The sequence below is a fragment of the Coregonus lavaretus genome (genome assembly GCF_964263955.1).
Source record: "Coregonus lavaretus genome assembly, chromosome: 25".
Lineage (NCBI taxonomy): Eukaryota > Metazoa > Chordata > Actinopteri > Salmoniformes > Salmonidae > Coregonus > Coregonus lavaretus.
In genome coordinates this window covers 31,300,851-31,325,565 of record NC_140012.1, presented here as the reverse complement: position 1 = coordinate 31,325,565, position 24,715 = coordinate 31,300,851, and the positions used below count along the sequence as shown (strand labels likewise).

Genomic DNA, 24,715 nt, shown 5'->3' with positions numbered 1-24,715 from the left:
AACTTTGAAAGTTTCTTCAAGTGCAGTCGTAAAAACCATCAAGTGCTATGATGAAACTGGCTCTCATGAGCACCGGCACAGGAAAGAAAGACCCAGAGTTACCTCTGCTGCAGAGGATAAGTTCATTAGAGTTGCCAGCCTCAGAAATTGCAGCCCAAATAAATGCTTCACAGAGTTCAAGTAACAGACACATCTCAACATCAACTGTACAGAGGAGACTGTGTGAATCAGGCCTTCATGGTCTAATTGCTGCAAAGAAACCACTACTAAATGACACCAATAATAAGAAGAGACTTGCTTGGGCCAAGAAACATGAGCAATGGATATTAGACTGGTGGAAATCTATCCTTTTTGTCTGATGAGTCCAAATTGGAGATTTTGTGGTTCCAACCGCCGTGTCTTTGTGAGACACAGAGTAGGTGAACGGATGATCTCTGCATGTGTAGTTCCCACCGTGAAGCATGGAGGAGGAGGTGTGATGGTGTGGGGGTGCTTTGCTGGTGACCCTGTCTGATTTATTTAGAATTCAAGGCACACTTAACCAGCATGGCTACCACAGCATTCTGCAGCGATACGACATCCCATCTGGTTTGCGTTTAGTGGGAGTATAATTTGTTTTTCAACAGGACAATGACCCAAAACACACCTCCAGGCTGTGTAAGGGCTATTTGACCAAGGAGAGTGATGGACTGCTGCATCAGTTGACCTGGCCTCCATAATCACCCGACCTTAACCCAATTGAGATGGTTTGGGATGAGTCGGACGGCAGAGTGAGGGAAAAGCAGCCAACAAGTGCGCCGCATATGTGGGAACTCCTTCAAGGCTGTTGGAAAAGCATTCCTCATGAAGCTGGTTGAGAGAATGCCAAGAGTGTGCAAAGCTGTCGTCAAGGCAAAGGGTGGCTACTTTGAAGAATCTAAAATCTAAAATATATTTTGATTTGTTGAACACTTTTTTTGGTTACTACATGATTCCATATGTGTTATTTCATAGTTTTGATGTCTTCACTATTATTCTACAATGTAGAAAATAGTAAAAATAAAGAAAAACCCTTGAATGAGTAGGTGTGTCCAAACTTTTGACTGGTACTGTACATGTACTATACCATGATTTTCAGTTGAGTTGTTCACTGTAAAAGTGTAGAAGTTGATGTTATCTAAGTTGACAAACATGTTCACAAAGTTAGTCTTGAAAGAGAAAGAGGTTGACACATTATCACACTAAACAGGAGCTGGTGTTGCCAAGCGGCTGACTCCAATTTGCGCTCATTTTAGGAAACGTAGCATTTGGTCATTCCTGGCTGTGGATCACGGAGCACCGCGGGGTGCTGCAAACTCTGCGCTCGAATGGGCTGTGGTATTCCAAATCAAATGGGCAACAGCTTGACTAGTACCCACTTAGGCAGCCCTGGGCCCTCACTCAGTGCTCTGGAACCCAGGACCTAGCCACGGAGCCTGGTGCTGGGACGGGATAGTATAGTTCCCCCTATCAGGCTGGTCGACCCTGCCCTGACTCACTGACCATTAGGCCTCGCTCAGTCACATCATTACAGCCAGTGAGCAAACAAAGTGACCCCTGGACTGAGAGATATGGAGCAGTGAGAAATCTCTGTTAGGGGAGTTCTAGACGGTTGCTTTCGGTGGCAGAAAAACCCTAACACTTCTATCTAGGGGTGAAATACTGATATAATGGGTCTCAAGTCATCCTAAATCAGGTTCAGAAAATGTTAATGTCCTCAATGAGGCAATTCATTTTTGCAGCGAATAATATATAAAGATGAAATCACATATTTAAAAACAAAAGATACCAAAGGATATTTATTAATAATGATTTGGTGGGTGCTTATATTTGTCCTATTTCACACATGTACAAGTGTTTATTAAACGCATGGGGTGAATTGGAAATGTGTTTCTTGCATATCCCCTCCCCCTCAGATACCCTCGGAGAGTGGGGTCACGGCCAGAGTCAGCCATTATCAATGGCGACCCTGGAGCAATTAGGGTTAAGTGCCTTGCTCAAGGGATCATCGCCATATTTTTTCATCTTGTGGGCTCGGGGATTCGAACTATCAACTTTTCGGTTACTGGCCCAACGCTCTAACCGCTACTTTACCTACCGCCCAGGCCTAGGCTACATGTTAAGTGCTTAAGTGCATCTCCGATATTAAAGCACTGCTTATGATATATCATCATTTACTATCATAATGTACTATAGAAATTGAAATAAGGTTTAGGGCAGTCTTCACTAGAGCTTCAAAAAGAACAAATCGAACTTCCACACTATCGCTCTCTTCTGACCATGTCTCATCTTGGCCTTCTGGCTCAAAATTTCCAACTCTCGTCAGTCGTCATCATCCTCCAGTCCTCTCTGAAACTTTCTGGCCGGCTGTCTCATGCTAATTGGTGGATAAACACCACCGGTGCGAGGCTGGGAGGCTGGGGCCCCCCTGGAAACAAACAGTAACAAATGGCTGGCTGTGAGGGCTCTGCAAGCCCACGCTGGGCGCTGGTGTGGGGATGGATGGTGTTTTAGGCCGCTGTTCAAGCACCGCAGGGGGCCGGGCGGGTGGCCGCTCTCTCTCCTGGTCTCCCAGGCAGGCGCACCACCACCACCCAACACCCCGCCCCCCTGCGTTCACACTCCAGACGACAGCAGGCCTGGAGAGACGGTCACTTTGGAGCCCTGTTCCAAAACCCAGTGTGGGAGAAAAGTTTGGTCTCTTTCTTTCGTTCTCTGCCTTAATTAACACTTTTAAACTTTTGTGAGATTTTTTGGTTGCCGTTGTCGTTAGATTTCATATTGATGTTGTTTTGTTCATGTTGGATTTGCTATAGATTGATTTGATTGTGATTATTTGTTTTTGTTTATTTTGTTAGAAATTTGAAGATAACGGTCTTGATACAAGATCTCATTTTCGATGGGGGTAAAAAGCACAACATGACATTGTATTCTATGGGCAAAATTAGTGGTGCAGTAGTTTGATCACAATTTTCATAACTGTATTGTCATTGTGTGTACTTCGCTTTGTGTTCTTTGCGTCTTCTAGTTTGATCAACAGCAACTGGGACCTTGTAAGAGATGCTTTACAGAGATAGATACAGGGATTCCCATAGGATTTATTTTTCAGCAGCGGTGGCAAAGGTAGTGGGGGCTCTTTGCTTCAGGGGTCTGGGCGCATGCCACCCGGGAGATTTGTTTTTGTAGAACGACTGTGAGAAGGTCACTTCTGGTTCCTTTTTAAAAATACATTGTAATCCAAAATGCATAAAACTTAAATTATGTTGACACCATCTGAAATACAACTGATGTGCGCCACTTCACTGTAGGGACATGATGAGGTTCACATTTACTTTGTTTACAAACATTGGAGTAAAACAAGCTTATTTTGGGTTCTGATGGGGTACGACAGTTGAACTAAGCTCATGTGGCATTTATAAATTATATTCTTCAAGAATCAATGGATACATACTGTGTCATTCATTCACAAGTCCAAAAATTGATGTAGCAACTGCAGATTGCACCTTTTTAAAGGGATAATTCAAGAGTCAGATGAACTCATGGATACCATTTTCATGTCTCTGTGTGCAGTTTGAAGGAAGTTTAAAGTAGTTTTGCGAGCCATTGCTAACCAGCGTTAGGACAATGACTGGAAGTCTATGGGAACTGCTAGCAAGCTGGAAGTCTAGCTGTTCCCCTAGACTTCCAGTCATTGTGCTGACGCTAGTTAGCAACTTCCTTCAAACTGCATGCAGAGACATAAAAATTGAATCCATGATGAGTTCATGTGACTAGAAAAAATCTTGCACTATCCCTTTAAAAGCGTGTCTGGGCAGGAAATGTATGCGTGTATATGTGTATATGTGTATATATATATATATATATATATATATATATATATATATATATATATATATATATATATATATATATATATATATATATATATATATATATATATATATATATATATATATACACACACAGTGGGGAAAAAAAGTATTTAGTCAGCCAACAATTGTGCATGTTCTCCCACTTAAAAAGATGAGAGAGGCCTGTAATTTTCGTCATAGGTACACGTCAACTATGACAGACAAATTGAGAAAAAAAAATCCAGTAATTTACCTTGTAGGATTTTAAATGAATTAATTTGCAAATTATGGTGGAAAATAAGTATTTGGTCACCTACAAACAAGCAAGATTTCTGGCTCTCACAGACCTGTAACTTCTTCTTTAAGCGGCTCCTCTGTCCTCCACTCGTTACCTGTATTAATGGCACCTGTTTGAACTTGTTATCAGTATAAAAGACACCTGTCCACAACCTCAAACAGTCACACTCCAAACTCCACTATGGCCAAGACCAAATAGCTGTCAAAGGACACCAGAAACAAAATTGTAGACCTGCACCAGGCTGGGAAGACTGAATCTGCAATAGGTAAGCAGCTTGGTTTGAAGAAATCAACTGTGGGAGCAATTATTAGGAAATGGAAGACATAGAAGACCACTGATAATCTCCCTCGATCTGGGGCTCCACGCAAGATCTCACCCCGTGGGGTCAAAATGATCACAAGAACGGTGAGCAAAAATCCCAGAACCACACGGGGGGACCTAGTGAATGACCTGCAGAGAGCTGGGACCAAAGTAACAAAGCCTACCATCAGTAACACACTACGCCGCCAGGGACTCAAATCCTGCAGTGCCAGACGTGTCTCCCTGCTTAAGCCAGTACATGTCCAGGCCCGTCTGAAGTTTGCTAGAGTGCATTTGGATGATCCAGAAGAGGATTGGGAGAATGTCATATGGTCATATGAAACCAAAATAGAACTTTTTGGTAAAAACTCAACTCGTCGTGTTTGGAGGACAAAGAATGCTGAGTTGCATCCAAAGAACACCATACCTACTGTGAAGCATGGGGGTGGAAACATCATGCTTTGGGGCTGTTTTTCTGCAAAGGGACCAGGACGACTGATCCGTGTAAAGGAAAGAATGAATGGGGCCATGTATCGTGAGATTTTGAGTGAAAACCTCCTTCCATCAGCAAGGGCATTGAAGATGAAACGTGGCTGGGTCTTTCAGCATGACAATGATCCCAAACACACCGCCCGGGCAACGAAGGAGTGGCTACGTAAGAAGCATTTCAAGGTCCTGGAGTGGCCTAGCCAGTCTCCAGATCTCAACCCCATAGAAAATCTTTGGAGGGAGTTGAAAGTCCGTGTTTCCCAGCGACAGCCCCAAAACATCACTGCTCTAGAGGAGATCTGCATGGAGGAATGGGCCAAAATACCAGCAACAGTGTGTGAAAACCTTGTGAAGACTTACAGAAAATGTTTGACCTGTGTCATTGCCAACAAAGGGTATATAACAAAGTATTGAGAAACTTTTGTTATTGACCAAATACTTATTTTCCACCATAATTTGCAAATAAATTCATTAAAAATCCTACAATGTGATTTTCTGGAATTTTTTTTCTCATTTTGTCTGTCATAGTTGACGTGTACCTATGATGACAATTACAGGCCTCTCTCATCTTTTTAAGTGGGAGAACATGCACAATTGGTGGCTGACTAAATACTTTTTCCCCCCACTGTACATACATACATATGTATGCGTGTGTATATATGTGTGTGTGTGTGTGTGTGTGTGTGTGTGTGTGTGTGTGTGTGTATGTATTTGTGTGTGTGTGTGTATATGTGTGTATGTATTTGTGTGTGTGTGTGTGTGTGTATGTGTGTATATATATATATATATATATATATATATATATATATATATATATATATATATATATATATATATATATATAATGTGTATATATATATATATATATATATATATATATATATATATATAATGTGTATATGTGTGTTTATATGTGTGTGTATTGAATTCTAAATAAATCACAGACAGTGTCACCAGCAAAGCACCTCCACACCATAACACCACCTCCTCCATGCTTTAAGGTGGGAACCACACATATGTCTCACAAAGACACGGCGGTTGGAACCAAAAATCTCAAATTTGTACTCCAGACCAAAGGACAAATTTCCACCAGTCTAATGTCCATTGCTCGTGTTTCTTGGCCCAAGCAAGTCTTTTCTTCTTATTGGTGGCCTTTAGTAGTGGTTTATTTGCAGCAGCTAGACCATGAAGGCCTGATTCACACAGTCTCCTCTGAACAGTTGATGTTGAGATGTGTCTGTTACTTGAACTCTGTGAAGCATTTATTTGGGCTGCAATTTCTGAGGCTGGTAACTCTAATGAACTTATCCTCTGCAGCAGAGGTAACTCTGGGTCTTCCATTCCTGTGGTGGTCCTCATGAGAGCCAGTTTCATCATAGCACTTGTTGGTTTTTGCGACTGCACTTGAAGAAACTTTCAAAGTTCTTGAAATGTTCCATATTGACTGACCTTCATGTCATAAAGTAATGATGGACTGTCGTTTCTCTTTGCTTATTTGAGCTGTTCTTGCCATAATATGTACTTGGTCTTTTACCAAATAGGGCTATCTTCTGTATATCACCCCTACCTTGTCACAACACAACTGATTGGCTGAAACGCATTAAGAAGGAAATAAATTCCACAAGTTAACTTTTAAGAAGTCACACCTATTAATTGAAATGCATTCCAGGTGACTACCTCATGAAGCTGGTTGTGAGAATGCCAAGCGTGTGCAAAGCTGTCATCAAGGCAAAGGGTGGCTACTTTGAAGAATAGAAAATATATTTTGATTTGTTTAACACTTTTGGTTACTACATGATTCCATATGTGTTATTTCATAGTTTTGATGTCTTTACTATTATTCTACAATGTAAAAAATAAAAACCTTTGAATGAGTAGGTGTGTCCAAACTTTTGACTGGTAGTGTGTATATAAATTAATTATTTTAAATCATATTTTTGGGAGTGGCGGGGCTAAAGGTCCCGCCGCTGCTATGTGAATATAGGGGAAACACAGGATACAGCGTTATTGTTTGCCATCAGTCCATCACAGTACATCTCACCCCTACAGTGTACACTGTGTTCTGTTGCATTGTGTTGTGGACAGCTGCCTCAACACCCAGGGGCCTATTGTCTGGGGCGTGACACTGTTACCCTTCCACCCCTCATGAGCTCTCTTTTTACTTCCCCCCGTCTCTCTGTCTATCTCTCTTCTCTCTCTTTCTATTCTCCCTCCGTCTCTCTGTCTATCTCTCTTCTCTCTCTTTTTACTTCCCCCCGTCTCTCTGTCTATCTCTCTTCTCTCTCTTTCTATCCTCCCCCCGTCTCTCTCTCTCTCAGGCAGGAGAAGGAGAGTGCGGAGCGCTGCCGGGGCGAGGACATGGATGCTCTGACCTTCGCGGCACAGCAGCGCGAGCAGGAGCTGACACAGAGGCTCCAGCAAATGGAGGCGCAGCACGAGCAGAGCGGTGGGTGTCCGGTGGCACCGCCTGCCAAAAAAACACCCCCACCTTTCTCCACCTTCCATGCCCCCATCCACACCCCGGCCCATGCCACACTGTGAGGGACGGTATCAGGAACACCTGTAACCTTTGGCTGGCCGAAGGGAGCAGATGCTTGGCACTCCAGAGATTGGCCATTACATATTAGTTAGCGTTTAGAAAGGGGAAAAATGGGCCGCGTTCTGGGCCCACTGTCTGTAGATTTCGGAGTGCTGCTCTCACATCTGTTGAACCATCTGGATCCAGTGAGTTTACTTACCTGTGTTTTGAGAAACTTGAAGCATGCTGATTGCCAGAACAAAGCCTCGGGAAAACAAAGGGCTTCTTTTTGGCGCAGCTCGGCGGCACACATGTTGTCTAAAGAGAGATGGCATCAGAAGCTCAGCAGGAAGCTCTCTGGGCCTATGGAATTAGTCCTTTAATACCACAGACCACTTCCTTCTCTAAAGCGTATAATGGCCACTCTCACCAGCTAATTAGTTTTCTCTCTCTCCCAACCACCCCCCTCCCTCCCTCCCCCTCCCTCCCTTTCTAAACAGTTTGGTTTTTAGTAGTTGTAGACAGAATAGCCTCTAGACGATATCGTTTTTTTCTCTCTCTCTCTCTCTGCTGTTTGTTTTTACTCCCAGTTTGTTTGTCTTTGTATCTTGTTTGTCTCTGTGGCCTACGCATGCCCAGCCGCTTTCAAAGCCTGTTAGCTAATTACGATTCTTTTGGGCAAGTTTTTTTTTACTGCTCCCAGCCTGCGACCCAACTATTTTTGGGTAAAGTTTCATTTTGCACCATGTAAAAAAAAATATATATAATAATCACACCACGTCCCAAATATCTGTATTTGCTTTGTGTGTCCATGCTGTGTGCTTTGTCTATTTAGGTCCAAATGGCTAACACGGAGCTTTCTGGAGTATTTTCCTCTGTACACTGGCAGACTACGTCCATAAGCCACCATGACTAAATCCTTTTAGAGAAAACATGAAACCAACTTTGTTTTCTTGACTAGATTAGCTGTGTATAGTTAGTAATTGCTCCCTACTTTGTGTACAGTCACAGTTCATTTCACCCCTGAGCATCATCCCTTAAGTCCCAGTTTAGTGGTAATAAACTTGACCAGTGGAATCCAACCTCTTGTCTGAATAGCAGCTTCTTTCACTTCCTCTGAATTAAAGGAATCTGACTAGCGTGTCTCAGCACTGCAGCAATTAGAACATTTTACTGTAAACTACCCTTACTCAGCCAGAATGTACAATGTAAAAGTCTAGTTCTACCGATTTCCCTGTGAATGCCAGGTAAGCTCTCCTGCATGAAGCACTTGAGATCTAAGCCTGGAAGTGTCATCTGCATATCCACTCGGCTGCTATTTCACAGAATAGTAAACAGTTGAAAGGCTCTTTTATAAATCTGAGGTGCTTTTCAAAAGACTGGAGTCCTTCATGAGTTCTATTGTGACAGAATGGTAGAGCAGGTGGAATGGACACCATTCCAAACTTGGGGCATTGTTTTAAAAAGACATATGTTGGTGATGATACCGCTGCACAACATTTCAAAGACTGATCAAAGTCGAGTGTTGGATCGTTCCAAAAGAGTCGCGAGTCAGTCTATGGGCACTGTAAAACAACACATTTCACTGCACCTACTGTGTGTGGTGTATGTGACAACAAAACATTTCATTATTTTATTTATTTTACATGGCAACAAGGTTAAAAACCTAGCAAACGGAAAGAGCTTCAAACAACTCTATTTACAATACAATCCTTTCTTTGAACAACTTAAATGCATGGTGAATCTGCAGAAAGATACTACAGGCACAAATAAACATACTGTATGTAATTCACCATCTTTTTCCTGTACCTGTCCAGGATGCGAGATATTTGATGTTGAGTGAATGCACAGTATTTATCATGACTGTGGTCACTGAACCCGCTATCCCATGTTCCCTTGCAGTGGGTGAGCTGGAGTCCCTCCTCAGCTCCCAGAATGCCCTGATAGGGAAACTGAAGGAGGAATGTCTCAGTCTGGGGGCCAAGCTGGAGATGCTGACAGAGACCAGCAGGTAACACACCCACACTGGACATTAACACTTATTTACTGGACATTTATTAATCAATCAATCAGGACAAGTTGTCATCAGCAGTTGTCACAGAGTGCTTTACAGATACCCAGCCTAAAACCCCAAGAGCAAGCAATGCAGATGCAGAGCACAGTGGCTAGGAAAAACTTAGAAAGGCAAGAAACCTAGAGAGAAACCAGGCTCTGAGGAGTGGCCAGTCCTCTTCACACACACGTTTATCACTTATTTAATATTATTTATGTCAGTCTGTCAGACTTTTTTAATGCGGTCATGATAAATAAATATATCTAAGCATGACATATTTTCACTGCCTGACTTCAGTGCCTGATGGAACCTGGAATTGCGTTGCCGGCGAAAGTCCTTGACCTGTTTTTTGTTGTTGTTTTTGACCATAATGTCAAATATGACATTGGATGAGAAGAACCATACAGCATACCTCCAGATTGTGAAATCTGTTCTCCGTGGCACTGTTCCTTTGCAATGTTGTCACGACACTGTGCTGTATCAGAGCTGCTGTCATTATGCAGTGGGCCACGCCAGCCTGTCCACACACACACACACACACACACACACACACACGTTTGTCACCTCAGGCCTCTGGGCCAGTCAGCTGTTAAAACAGTGTAAAGCACATTAGTCACATCACAGCCCCCAATCTGCCACAGCCAGACCGCCAAACCTGCCTAGGTCCTACCAACCCCCATATACTGGACAGGACAGGACGACACTCTCATCTTATAAGAAAATCCACCCATACAAATACATACTCAGTAACGCTAACACAGAGGACAACAGCTTGTAAACCAACGTTTATATGCCCTCTCTCTTTCTCTCTCTCTCTCTCTCCTAAACACACATACACACACGCACAATTGTAAAACCACTACATCCGCTGCGTAGCCCTCATTCAGTGTTGCACTGTGGTGGCCTTTTGTTGTGTGTCTGCAGGCTGTTTCAGCTCCCGATGCCTCATGCTCAATGTGCCAGCTAAAGCGCTGCCGGCCTGCTAGCCAGATGAATGCACTGCGTTCTTCTGCACCACTACACCCAACAGTAAACAAGGCAAAGGCCTTCTCCTCCTCCTCCTCCACAGCCCAGTGCAGCCTGTTGAGAGCAAGAGAGAAGAAGAGGAAGAGGGGAGGCCAATAGCCTGCTGGCCAATTTGGGCTCCTGGAAATATGGGATGAGTAGAACTCAACCTGAGTAAAGGATGGAGCTCCTAATCTGGAAGTCTCGATTGCCACAGTGCTGTACATCAGTGGTTCTCAATCCTGGTCCTGGGGACCCAAAGGGGTGCACATTTAGGTTTTTGCCCTAGTACTACACAGCTGATTCTAATGATCAACTCATCATCAAGCTTGATGATTTGAATTAGGTGTGTAGTGCCAGGGCAAAAACAAAACCAGGGTTGAGAACCACTGCTGTACATAGATGTCCGTTAACTCTACAGCTCCTCCCATTCTCTCCTCTCATTTCTTACTTGGAATGCAGTGTGTCAATGGCTCTTATCTTTCAAAGAACAACCAACTGGTTGTGGCTAAATGTCATTCATAGCAATGGCAGCAGCCTTCTCTCGGATCACACAGTTGGAGAAATGAGCGATCGCTATCACTAATGTGATAGACTTGGCAGAGTTGGAGCACTGTTGTTGTTGTAGTTGTTGAGAGAATCCTTCAGGTTTCAACAACCTGGCTCTTCACCTTTTGGAAGCATTATAAACTGCAAAAAAGGGTGGTAAAACAGTTTATACACTTGGTGTGCGTTCAGTACAACCAAATCAAATGTTATTTGTCACATGCTTCGTAAACAACAGTTGTAGACTAACAGTGAAATGCTTACTTACGGCCCCCTTCCCTACAATGCAGAGAGAAAAATAGAAAAATTATAGAAAGATAACACAAGGAATAGATACACAATGAGTAACGATAACTTGGCTATATACACGGGCTACCAGTACCGAGTCTGGGCAACAGGATAGATAATAAACAGTAGCAGCAGCGTATGTGATGAGTCAAGAGTTGGTGCAAAGAGGGGGTCAATAAAGATAGTCCGGGTAGCTATTTGGTTAACTATTTAGCAGTCTTATGGCTTGAGGGTAGAAGCTGTTCAGGGTCCTGTTGGTTCCAGACTTGGTGCACTGGTACCGCTTGCCGTGCGGTAGCAGAGAGAACAGTCTATGGCTTGGGTGGCTGCAGTCTTTGACAATTTTTAGGGCCTTCCTCTCACACCACCTGGTATAGAAGTCCTGGATGGCAGGGAGCTTGGCCCCAATGATGTACTGGGCCGTACTCACCACCCTCTGTAGCGCCTTGCAGTTGGATGCCAAGCACTTGCCATACCAAGCGGTGATGTAGCCAGTCAAGATGCAGTCAGTCAAGATTGCACATTTCTGGGAAGTTTCAATAAATTCCCAAATTTTCCCAAAGTCCCAGTTGGAGGATTCCTGGAATCAGGAGGGAATAAGCAGGAAATCCGGTATCCACCAACCAGGATTTCTGGAAAACCAGGGAATTTATTGAACGTTCCTGGAATTTTGCATGCCAATTCAAGATGCTCTCAATGGTGCAGCTGTATAACTTTTTGAGGATCTGAGGGCCCATGCCAAATCTTTTCAGCCTCCTGAGGTGGAAGAGGAATTGTCGTGCCTTTTTCCCGACTTTGTTGGTGTGTGTGGACCATGTTAATTCCTTAGTGATGTGGACACCGAGGAACTGGAAGCTCTAGACCCGCTCCACTACAGCCCTGTTGATGTGGATGGGGGTGTGCTTGGCCCTCTGTTTCCTGTAGTCCACCATCAGCTCCTTTGTCTTGCTGACGTTAAGGGAAAGGTTGTTGTCCTGGCACCACACTGCCAGGTCACTGACCTCCTCCCTATAGGCTGTCTCATCGTCGTCAGTGATCAGGCCTACCACCGTCGCGTCGTCAGCAACCTTAATGATGGTGTTGGAGTGGCCACACAGTCATGGGTGACCAGGGAATACAGGAGGGGACTAAGCACACACCCTTGAGGGGCCCCCGTGTTGAGGGTCAGCGTGGCGGATGTGTTGTTGACTACCCTCACCAGCTGGGGACAGCCTGTCAGGAAGTCCAGGATCCAGTTGCAGAGGGAGGTGTTCAGTCCCAGGGTCCTGAGCTTAGTGATGAGCTTGGAGGGCACTATGGTGTTGAACGCTGCGCTGTAGTCAATGAACAACATTCTCACATAGGTGTACATACTGCACTAAACAACCAGTTGAAGAACGGTGTGATTATGGTGGCCAAAAGGGCTATTACCGTATGGTGTGTTGCACAAGTTTTGCTATTTCATATTGATTAGGCCACACCCACCAAACAGGAGCAAACATACTTCAAGGGCTATTGAAGAAGGGTGCACCGTCTGGTGAGACTGATAGCTGAACACTCAATGCCATAAAAATAAAAATACATTTGTATGTGTGGTTGTCAGGAGTGAGGTGGAGCAGCTATCCCTGGAGAAGGATAATCTTGAGGAGAGTGTTGGGAAGCTGAGAGCTCGCTGTACAGAGATGGAGGAGCAGTGTGTACAACATGGGAGGATGCACCAGCGCATGAAGAACAGGTATTGACTCGCACACACACACATGAACACACACACACACACACACACACCATGGTCTACACAAGCACACGGATAGCTGATAAGGATTATGGAAGGATATTGCTAAGCCATGAAGTGCGAATAGATTTCCTAGGATCTAGGATCAATCCTTCTCATGTTGAAGTACTGTAGCGATTAGAGGACATGTTGAAAGGAGAGGATGAAGACTAACAGTAACCAGTCGGTAGAGTTACAGTACAGTGTATGTACTAGTGGCCAGTACAGTAGCACAGTACCTGGGGTACAGTAGTCTTTTTAAAGACTGTTGTGTTGCGGGGGCCTCTTCCCATCTGAGTCAGGAGGGTATACAGAGCATACGATACGCCGAGCCCAGGGCCGCTTGGCACACAGCCTGGCAGTGCCACGTGGGCGAGGGTGTGTGGGCGTCACCGGCGCGCTTCGGCGCTCCACTGAGGCTTCTTCTGGGAGCCTGTATCCCCCCCGCCCGCCCGCCCGCCCCCTGCTCCCAACGTAACACTACATATTGTTTAACACCCACTGTCAAAAAAGTGCCAGGAAGAAAAACAATAGGTAAAAAAGGAAGTTGAGAGAGAATCGCAGCTGTCCGGTCTGTGAGGTTGTTCACGTTGTGGAGACACACTGGGAGAATAGAGGTCTGTTTGCTATAGGTGTGGAGAAATTGAAAATTGTAAAAACATTCTTACCAATTGAGATATACTATCAGTTATTTGTTTGTGAATTACTTGTTTTAAGAACTGTAATTGAACGTTCAAGGCAAGCTCAATTTTTACTGTGAAGACATATAGGTGCTTATTTACAGTGATGGCAGTTCTCTGTTGTGATTGCATTGAAAGGATCTAGAGAAATCTGGAGCCTGGTTTAATGTACCTACCTCAAATGTAAAACAAGATCTCTGTTGTTAAAGAAGTGGAAATGTGGCTGCGTATGATTATGAGAACCATTATGACGCGAGGCATTTAGTTAGAGATTCTGGAAGATTCTGGTGTTTTGCCAAGTTCCCCTCCTCACTAATCCCAGCAGCACTATGCTAAGGGTGATTCCCCTGTGTGTTCAGTGCTCTGGGTATAGGTGGCACAGCGGGTATGCTGCCCTGGCACACGGGGTTAAGGTGTACGTGTTAACAAGCAGGTGCAAATGGGTTCACCCAACATGCAAATAACCAAGGCTCTGCCGTCCTCACATATTCTACATTGAGCGCAATCTGTGCTGTGAAGTGCTGCAACAGCATGGCGTGTATGAAACATTTGGAAAATCAGCTTGATTTATTTTTACATTTGGGGAGAGAATGCCAAGCTACACAGGGGTTTTAGCACACAATGTTTTTGCTCCTGCATTTATTTATTTATTATAGTATTTCTGTGTTTTTTTGCCCAGAGATTGGGGAGAGATAGACGAGAAACAAAGCATACAAAATTATATATATTATAAGGAACACAATTTGATGATTTGAAACAGCCTAGTTATCTGGCTTTAACAACATTTTGTTCAGAGAATGTATCAGGAACTAACATGTTGCATTGTGGTTTGATATTTGATCTGTAATTTGAGGCTCTGTTTTTAATTATGGTGAAAATTATATAATAATCAAATCAGAGTGATTCATCAAGAATTGAATAGTCTAACTAATTAAAGCACTGTTGTGATAAAGGGTTAAGAGCATTTAACAAAAACTAAAACATTTTATTTGAGTAGAGTAGGTATTATCTATTCACAGAGATTGATTTAATTAGTATTCCAGATGTAATTTTCCTAAATTAGTGTATCTTATGACCCAAGGACTCTCATATAAAGCAATATTTCAGTGTAAGACTTGTATTGTAGGCTATACTTAAATTATTTCCATGACTGACAGTGGATTTTTCTTATAAATTGCACAAGGAAAATGTGTTTCTGAAGCAGTCGTGTGATGTGTAGTCCATGAAGATTAATCAAATTATTCAATCAATAGATTGAATCAAATTGAATTGGATTATATGCAATGAATATATTATTGAATTGGATAGGTATACACAGTATGGAGTCAGTTATCAGATAATTGCCCATTTGTGAACTATTTATGGGAAATTATTCTTTCATGAGAGAAAAACAAGTTCCTGGTGAGCATCTTTGTAATGAAGTAATTGGGTAAATAATATAATGACATTTAATTGTTTCAGTATTGTCATCTATTCTGTTCCTAATGCTTGAGTGACTATAGAAAGCAATAATTAGTTGAATGATCGAAGAGATTCAGCAGCAGGCAGATTTTTCCTTCCTCAACAGGAATGCAATTAAGTACGGGAGTTAGAACTGTAGCCTAATCAAGCACACTCCAGTCCTACTGACACCGTTTTCTCAGCTGTGCAGTGTGCAATACATTCAAGCTAATTCTGTAATCTATCAAACTCTAAACAGATTCATCAATACATTGACATTTGTATAGAAATTCTCTTTAAGAAACCAAGCTACATAAGTGAAGTGAAAAGTTGTTTAGGGTTTAGGTTGTACACCCAATACACTAACATTTTGTGTGTACACCACTGCGCTGCCCCGTCGCTTCAGTTGTTGTTTCAACCGCACTTCTGCCTGTCTGCACCAAGTGCCACACCGTCCCTTCACCCCCCTGCAGCTGCCAGCATGCTCCTTCAGCAATTATCACCAACTCTCTGACAAACACACACTGGCGTCTTGCATCACAGCCCTTTAAGGAGAGCAGTAATGTATACGCAGATGTGCCGCTAAATCTACAGGCTTCTGTCAGCCATATGGCCCCATAAAGAAAGGTGGTGTGCATGTCTGGAGTAGAAGAGAGAGGGATGGAGGGCCATGTGTGGGAGAGGTGCAGGCAGTTGTTGGGCAAAAGGCTCCAGGAGATTGGATAATAGAACAAATGGTCGACGGCGGTCCGGGAACAGCCTTGCCGCTGCCGGGAGAGACCGAAGGCCCCCGGGCGAGGGCTGCTTCATCTGGTGCTCTGCTACCCACCCCCTTCCTCCTCTTCTCCTCCCCCTCCTCCCACCCCATCTTCTCCCCCCCCAACACAGACTGTGCTGCCATCCCCCCAAAAACAAGAAGACGCTCCTCAAACTTTTCATTTGCAAATGAAGTTGGCAGAGGCAAGGAAGATGCAGAAGGGGTTGCGTGTGAGTGAGAGAGAAAGAAGCGAGGGGGGGGCAATATGGTGATTTAACTATTGTGATCCTAGAGGAGTGGTTATTATACTTAATTAACCTCCATTTCAGTCATTTACTCATCTGTGAGCAGAATGGGGGGGGGGGGTACAGTACAGCAAGACAGTTTTAGACTGTGTAGCCCTCGTTAGTGCTTTTTATTTCATCCTTAATGTTTTTCGCTAATCAAAATAATCATACAATGATCACGTTTGTGAAAATTTGAACGACATCCATTGCATAGAAATGGAATCAGTATATCAGAGGCTATATCAGGACAGTCTTCCAGCCTGAGTTCCTTTTACTCTTCTGTATGGGCTTCTTGTTCTCCCTCTGGCCTCTGGGTGGCACTGATGCTCCCTCTCTCCCTTCATCCCTCGCTCTGCCTCTCTGTCTCACCCAGCTGGCCTGTGTAGCCGGGGGCTGAGGCTGGGTGGCCTGCTGAAATAGCATTGTCAAACGGTGGCTTTACAGCTCCGATGCTGTACGCCGGGCCACTTCCCAGAGGCATGCAAGCTGGAGTGCTGTGTTACTAACCAGAGCATCACATCAACAGACTCTCAGCATCACACCGTCCACAAAACAAACTAAAACAGCAACATTAGCTCTTTTTTCTTTACACTTTTCCACCGTTTTAGAGCTATGACTTTCATAGGTTTAGTTTGTTATTTTTGAGTTTTGTTTTGTGTAACAGAGTTTGTCGTTACATTATTGTGGTAAATTGGGCTCATTTTTACCACCAGACACAGTATGTTTTTATTGGGAGTATCTAAAAAAGGTTTAATGTTTTAGTAATACTATGGATGCTGTGTTTAGCTTGTGTTCTATTGGAGACCAGGACTGTGTGACCAAATCCACTTTTCTGGGTCTCCACTTTTTGTTTCTTTTGTCTACTTAAGCTATTAATCATGGCTACAATTACATGGATTAAAGATATTAAATCAAACTAATAAAGGGTACCATGATCAACAACGGGCCAGTCTATTCCTAACAGGTTGGGGGTATGATATTCATCATGGCCTCCAGGCATACACCCCACCTCATGCCATGCCATGCCGTGCCAGGTTTAGGCTTAGGCAGGGTGAGTCGGGCTGAGCTGGGGTGGGTAAGGTTTTTTTAAGGGGGGTGAGGTGGAGTGCTGAGCAGCTGTAGCCGTGCTGCCCCTGGCGGTATGGTTTTAACCAGGCAAGCCAAGGCAGTCTGCCTGCATTCTTCACCCCCTCTCCTCTGCCCTCCAGCCCCCATGATCCCCAATCTGGGCTGGGTTGTTAGTGGTGGCCCATCTACTCCCATTCAAATGAATATTGCATAATGGCAGATTGAATATGGGTCAGACTCTTGCTAAGGAGATAATGTTTTTTTCCTGTGACGGTATAATGACCCATATGTTACTGCAAAGTGATGCCAAATTCAGACTTCCATCCTCCCAAAGTTCTAGTCTATTGGTTTAACTTGAGTTGGTCGGACAGTCCTAATGTTATACTATAGTAAGCATCTCCTGTACTAGCATTCAGATCCAAAGAAGTTTCCAGGATATCATTTATTTCCAGGACACTCCTCTGATATGGGAAAGAGTGGTGATCTTATTAATACTGTCCAAACCGGCCTTAGGCAAAACCCCCACTGTTTATTAAACCAGTTTGTAAATGCCTGGACCTGTGTGTGCTTTCCAAACTGTTGGACAAGCTGAGCCAATACACAGCTGAAAAACCATCCTTCTCAGGTGACATTGGGTTGTGCCAGGCAGGAGGTAGACTAGAGCTGGGTAAAGAACAGAGTAGACTAGAACCTCCCAGTGTAACTAGAGCCAGCCACACATCCCCAGGCCACAGCAGGGCCAGGCTCAGCCTGGGAGACTGGGCTTACCGTACGCTCCCAGCTCCTCGAGCTGAGCCGGTGTGCCGTCTGCAGGTTCCCCAGTACACACAGAGACACAGACACTAGGTTCCTCCCTGGAACATCGCTGGAGGCCACACAGCAGTGCTGCTCCACACTTTGTTATACAAACCTGTAGAGGCTCCCCTGTTTACCTCCGCTAGCCTCCATCCTGTAAACAAACAAACATCATCACCTGGGAACTTAGGCACAAGCTGTGGGCGACGGCAGGTCTGTTGCAGAGGTTGGTGTGTGTGTGTGTGTGTGTAATTAAGTGTCCATAAGAGCGATAATCAGATTTTGCCTGGCTGGATGGATGGAAGTGTACACATTGGAAGGTGCTTGTAAATCAAGGTGCATTTGGCAAATCAGTTTGGTTTGAAATTTTCAAAAAAGACAGATTGATAATTTGCCATTGCTTTGAGGGAGTATGTGTGTGTATGTGTCTCAGTGTGTGTGTGTCTCAGTGCAGCCGTCCTGTCTTCAGTTAGCCTGGGAGCCAGCAGATGGTGTCCTTTCACCAGGTCAGCGGGGAGGCCTGAGCTCGGCCATCTCTGCCATCCATCCACCCGCCCCTCCACCCAACCAGCAGCGGGCAGAGCACAGGCAGCAGTGGGCACTGGCCAGCCAGTCATCCGGCCAGCCAGTCATCCAGCCAGCCAGCCTGGACAGGGGGAGAGCCCAGCGCTAAGCTGTATTAAAAACCTAATTAAGTTGTGTGCCAGTAAATGTAGGGCAGTTATTGGATTTGCTACTTTGGCTGCTGGATGGGCCCCTAATTTAATCAGACCCCCATTGTGATTGCTTCTTCGGAGGAGGAGGAGGAGGAGTTCGCCTTCCCCTTTTTCTTCAGTTTGAGCTTTAACCCCCCCTTTCACCTCCCCTCCTCAGTGCCCTGGGTTGGGGTTGAGGCGGCTGGGTTGGGGTGAAGACAAAGGTGGTTTTGGAGCTGGATTAAGGTCAGGAAGATTGTGTAATTAATAGGCTAATATGTCAGATTGAAACACCATGCTTTCCGAAGTAGCGAGGTAAGGTGTTGAGTGTTGGGTGAAAGCATTAGTTACAGTATTACACAACCCGCTTTAGTGGTTTAATACGCATGGCATTTGCACTGACATCTTAAAATACATCTTGGCTGCCACTCTTGACTGCTGTTGCAGCTTGGCCTTTCATAAGAGTGCTGTTATAACAGGGTCGTGACCTTTAATATCACCTGAAGGAAATTCAAATTCATCTAGAAAATTTAACAACATTTATCATTTATAATATTCAAGGCAAATGTTTTTTTTTTTACCACTCTAAAATAATACCAAGGCTCTACAAGAATTATGTTCAATTTATTAGCTGCTCCCATTAACCGGCTTGTCTTGTGGCATTTCAAAATGTCCCTCTCACACTCCTATAGTAGATTTTCAGTACAGTACAGTACAGTCCAGCGTTACATGTTCAGCACTCATGGGAATGATATGCAAAAACATAAAATGTCATCCATAATAAGAATGTTATTATGTCCATTTGATGCCCTCGTCATCACGACTCAAATGGCAGCAAGATGCATCATACAAAAGAGATTCTCGTTACAAAATGTACCCGTTTTCAAAGTTGACCATCTAGACATCTCACTGCGTCAAACCTCTTGAAAACCTCTGAAAAGTCATTCTCCTCCCCCACGTCGGTCCTGTGGAGTGTTTCCATCCTGGCTCTGCAGGGCTCCGGAGCTGGGTGTCTAACGTGGTGGTGTCCTCCCTGCTGTGTGTCCGTGTGGGGGCGGGGGCCGGCTGACGCAGGCTGCATCCCCAGATCTGACAGCTCGTTGCCAGGCTCTGGAGGCCAGGCGAGGGGGAGGCAGCAGCTCCAGCCTCCAGCGCAGCAGGGCCTGAGCCCGGGACAAGCTGGCCAGTGCAGCCGGGGACGGGGAGGGCCAAGGAGGGCCCGTGTGCTCCAGCTCTCACGGGGGGGGAAGCGGGGGCAGTCTACTCTGCCTTCCTTCCCACTGCACAGACGGCACTGCCCCAGCCAGAAGGAGAGGGGCATCTGTCTCCCCCCTTCAGCAACAGCTAGAGGCCTCCCCTCGCATGGCGCCTACTGTGCTCAAGGAGTACATCCCCTCCCTGGGCACCCGGGCCCCTCAGCTCCACTATGGCCCTGGCGACGTGCCCTCCTGTGGGATCTAGGACACTGGGACCTGGCCTGGATCTCATCTGATCCAAGGACCCATGATGGTGGATGACTATAGCTATAGCCCATGGACAGTCAAAGAATAAGCTATAGCCATCCCATTCCCACTACTATACGGATAGCCTATCCTGTGTATAGCGGGGCACTTATGCTAATGTTATGCATTCCTTGCGTGTGAGTTAGCTCTGTGTTATGGGGGAGGGGCCATGTTTAGTTGGCCTGATCTGATGAGTGTTTGTTGGACTTTGAGGGCCTCCACAGCCTCAGCTGAATGGACTCTTTGTATTGGGACACACTGGGAAGAGGGTGGCCTCTTCTTTTGAGGGGTATTTGGCATTTTCTCGCCCCATAGTTTTAGAACTATACATTGTATACCTCTGACAAATATCATCAAATATATTTGCAATCCTTTTTGTGGGTGAGAAGCAATATGAATCCTCCATTTACCGGGATATTTTAAGAGATTCTTCTTATAACTGCATCTGTTCCTCAGCTCTATGCTTTTTATCAATCTATCATATTAATCTTGTTCGTCATACGTGTCGGAAAAGATAGTGTTGAATTGTACATTATACAAGGCGTTGTATTGACTATTGTGTTGTGTGTGTTCACTGTGTTTGTGTGTATCCTTTAGACTGCAGCAGTTGGACCAGCACAGTCAGTCCAGTGCCCAGCAGGTGATGGAGCTGCTTGCCAAACAGAACCTGTTGATGCAGGAGCGCCACCTCCTCACTGAGGAGATGCAGAACCTACGCATACAGGTACAGTCAAAACCACTGGATTTACTGTTCATCTCTATATATGGTGCTGGGTACAGCACTGTAGAGAATTTGGGGGGTAAAGTAGGCCCTTTGCTCACCCTTGCACCCGAACCACAGAGACTAGGCCACACTATCACCCAGAGAGAGGGAGAAAGAGCGAGAGAGAGAGGGGGAGAGAGAGAGAGAGAGAGAGAGAGAGAGAGTAAGAGCGAGTGAGAAGAAGAGAAGGCACACAAGCGCCACAACAGCTGGTAGCCAGGGCCGCACATCACGCAAGACTAGGCGCTCCACAGATGCTCTTCCAGATTGCTGCTAAAGGCGTGTCAGACAGAGAGGGAGAGACACAGAGGCTGACATTCTTAAGAGCTTACGGAGATGGAGGAGAGCCCTGCCGAGTGCCTCTGTTCTCAGCTGCTCTAATGCTGCCAGGCTGTTGTTTTTATCAGCGTTAGCACTTCTGGATTTCCCTCTGAGCATTACTCTAAGAACCACCAATGTGTTGCTGAACAGAACAGCACATTCATTCCAGAATCCAGAGTAGATGGTTATTGCAATCCAGGATAGCGCGAATCGAGTCAGTCTTAACTGAGGGCGAAAACCTGAATCAATACCGGCTGAGGCTCTAGTAATATGTAAACTCCAGTAATGTGTCCAGTCATGGCTCAAAAAATAAATAGATTTGTAGCACTGGTGCTCCCAACTTTAAAAAAAGTTAGGAGCAACATAAAATCCAGGAGCACCAGAAAATAAGATGTTTTAAATTGATTGAGATACAGTATGAAAAATGTATGCACTCACTAACTGTAAGTCGCTCTGGATAAGAGCATCTGCTAAATGACTAAAATGTAAATGTAATACAGCCTGTATTCTTGGGCCTATATTATGAATTCTAACTACTTTTGAAGCATATGTTGTACCCTAGAAACTAAATATGTAAACCTGTAAAGACAATTTTTATTATAAAATCTACAATGTTGATACAAATACCTGTTAGTGAAATTACAGTAATTTGTGGAATATTAGGTTTCTACATTGTCCAAAAATAACTATTCCCTATTGAGATGCATTACATAGAAAATTGTATGCAGACTCTAAGGAAGTCAAGTTTGTGTGAGTGATGACATGCAAGAGATCTGTCATTCGTCCATTGCTATGATCATTGATCTCCTAAAGAAGCTAGCCCTTTTCCTTACTTTCTGTGCTCCCTAAAGTTTGGATATACTGGTAAAGTTACCAGATTGTCAGCTTGTTAGTTAATGAGGTAACATGACTGAACAACATGTAAACAAATGGTTAATGCCCTGCGACATGGTTTATGATTAAACCAGGTAGCCTAGCAGTTAAGAGCGTTGGGCCAGTAAATGAAAGGTCGCTGGTTCGAATCCCCGAGCAGACTAGGTGAAAAATCTGTCAACGTGCCCTTGGAGCAAGGCACTTAACCATAAGTGCTCCTGGAAGTTGCTCTGGATAAGAGCGTCTACTAAAATGTATGATTATGAATGTAAAATGCGGCCCGCCATTGCTTCAGTGAAAGAAAAAAAAGTAAGTAAGTTTGAGCTAGAGACAAGCCATTTTCTCTATAGTAATGGTGCAACCACGACGGGCACAAATATTTTCTCTAGGGCACTCGGAAACAGCAGTACAGCCTAATCATTACAACAATTATTATCTGGCCGATTGTATTTTTTCTAGGCACTGGTGCTCCCAAATTCAAATTCCAGGTCGCACAGCCAAATATTTAGCAGCATATGCGGACAAAATAGTCGCAATTTAGAGCCTTGTGTCCAGGTGTGTGTTTGATCTTTCATTTCCTCTTTGTTTCCCCAGTTCCCTGCTGGTTCTAGGAGGCCTGACACCTTGTCCACATGAGAGATCCTCCTCATCTTGACTGAAGCACTGTCCTTATAATGATGGTGCTCCTACTGTAGAAATAGGGTATATGACCAATTCAGTTATTATTCTACAAAAATGAATGTGTGAGGGAAGACGCATGCCTCTCTCAGGTTGGTTTTGGCCCACATCCTGTGTGTGTACATATGTGTGTGACCTGTGTGAGTGCAGTGGGCAGCAGCAGAGGTAGGGTTAACAGTGGTGCTGATGGCGGAGAGCAGGTCTGAGTGACCTCAGGGCGCAGCGTGGGGAGCAGCTCTGGCTGAGAGCACCACAGTGGAGACCGCCTCCTGTCATGGATACTCTGTGTCAAACCTTAGCCATGCAGAAACAGCAGCAGCACAGGCCTGCTGAGTGTATGTGTGTTTAGATTCATGAGGATTTTATAGATTTCTATAGATTTGGAACTACTGATTTGACAGTAGTTTTTGTATTGTTCATACATTTTAGTGTTTGTTTTTATATAGCGATTTGAGGTTTTGATGTTAAAAGCTGTGTGTTGTAGAATGTAATTTCAGTATTTGATATAAACTTCAGTTGAAATTTCAATAAACATTTTACATGCAGTGTTCTAAATATTGCTCGATCTGAAGTGAGTTAGAGTAGAGTGTGATGTAACTATCTTTTTTCTTATTGAGAAATACAGTATGACGAGTAGTCAGAAGTAAGTGACAAAGATAGCAGATTGACAAGGTGCTTTATTTAAGCGGTCTGTAAGAAGGAAAAGAATGTGTATCCCTATCATATACTTTTACGTGTAAAAATACTAAGGACGTACAGTGTACAAAAACACTTTCTTGCAGGTCATATAATTTTCACATCCTTATGGGTCCTATTCACAAGGGGAAAGAAAACGTTTTGTATTCTTTAATGACAGGGAGTATTACAACTGTTCTCTTTTCTGATACTTCATCCCTTCTGCTTAAAATCCTTCACCACACGACTATCTCTTAACATGGATCTATTGACAGCTAGCAAGGTCAAGAAAATGTAAAACTGTAAAGCTAGCTACATGGACATCAAATGAATTACAAGTTATTATTACGTCGCTGTCGGATGAAAACCTCTTGCCTCTTTTCTTTTGATGTATTGAAAGCAGTAACTCCGCTCAATGTACTCTGAACATTATGACTCTAGGGCCAATAAAATGTATTTAAAATAGCTTCTGAAATTTCATAATTGTATGTTCGTATGGCAGTTTTTTCAATTTCCTAAAAGTTTTCAGTTTTGGAGATGAGGTTTTCATCCGACAGCGATTTGTCTTTTTTGTTTTTAAATAAATACTTTACAATTCATGCTCGTTCATAACACTACCAGGAGCAAGATGAGAAGAAAATCTGTTGTAGACATTACAAACAGTAGCAGCAAAGTGTGTACATTGAGGTGTAAAATAGATTTATATATAGACCCTGCAGTTAGTAAGGATAGAACCCACGTTGTCGTTCGTCAGAGTCGAGGCGATCACAAGGCTCACCCCAGACCTTTGACCCTGGAGATGGCCAACGGCACTAGAATGCTTCACCCAGTGGAACTGAACATCATGGCCTGCTAATGGCCGGCAGAAACAAACATTTGAGATTCCTAGGTGGATGTTCTACGTATCCTGCTCACATATAGCTACATTTTTAAATATGCAAGGTTTAAATGGAATCGTTGAGACTGAGTGCAACTGCAGAGGTCCAACCTTCCTGTGGAACTGAGCTCTCTTAGAATAACCGATAAGACATGTCCAGTAGAAAGGTAAGACCTCGTCAGTGTCAC

At 44.1% G+C, this 24,715-nt stretch overlaps 1 protein-coding gene across 1 annotated transcript in view; it reads left to right on the top strand.

Moving 5' to 3' along the window:
- The window catches only part of sdccag8 (SHH signaling and ciliogenesis regulator sdccag8), a 48,717-nt gene extending 24,978 nt beyond the window's left edge, over nt 1-23,739 (top strand). Inside the window, exons 14-18 of the mRNA XM_084141858.1 lie at nt 7,275-7,402; nt 9,377-9,485; nt 12,949-13,080; nt 20,938-21,064; nt 22,892-23,739. Coding sequence (XP_083997984.1) covers nt 7,275-7,402; nt 9,377-9,485; nt 12,949-13,080; nt 20,938-21,064; nt 22,892-22,933 — 538 coding nt within the window. The 3' untranslated portion in view covers nt 22,934-23,739. The remainder of the gene's footprint in view (nt 1-7,274; nt 7,403-9,376; nt 9,486-12,948; nt 13,081-20,937; nt 21,065-22,891) is intronic.
- The last annotated feature ends 976 nt before the right edge of the window (nt 23,740-24,715 follow it).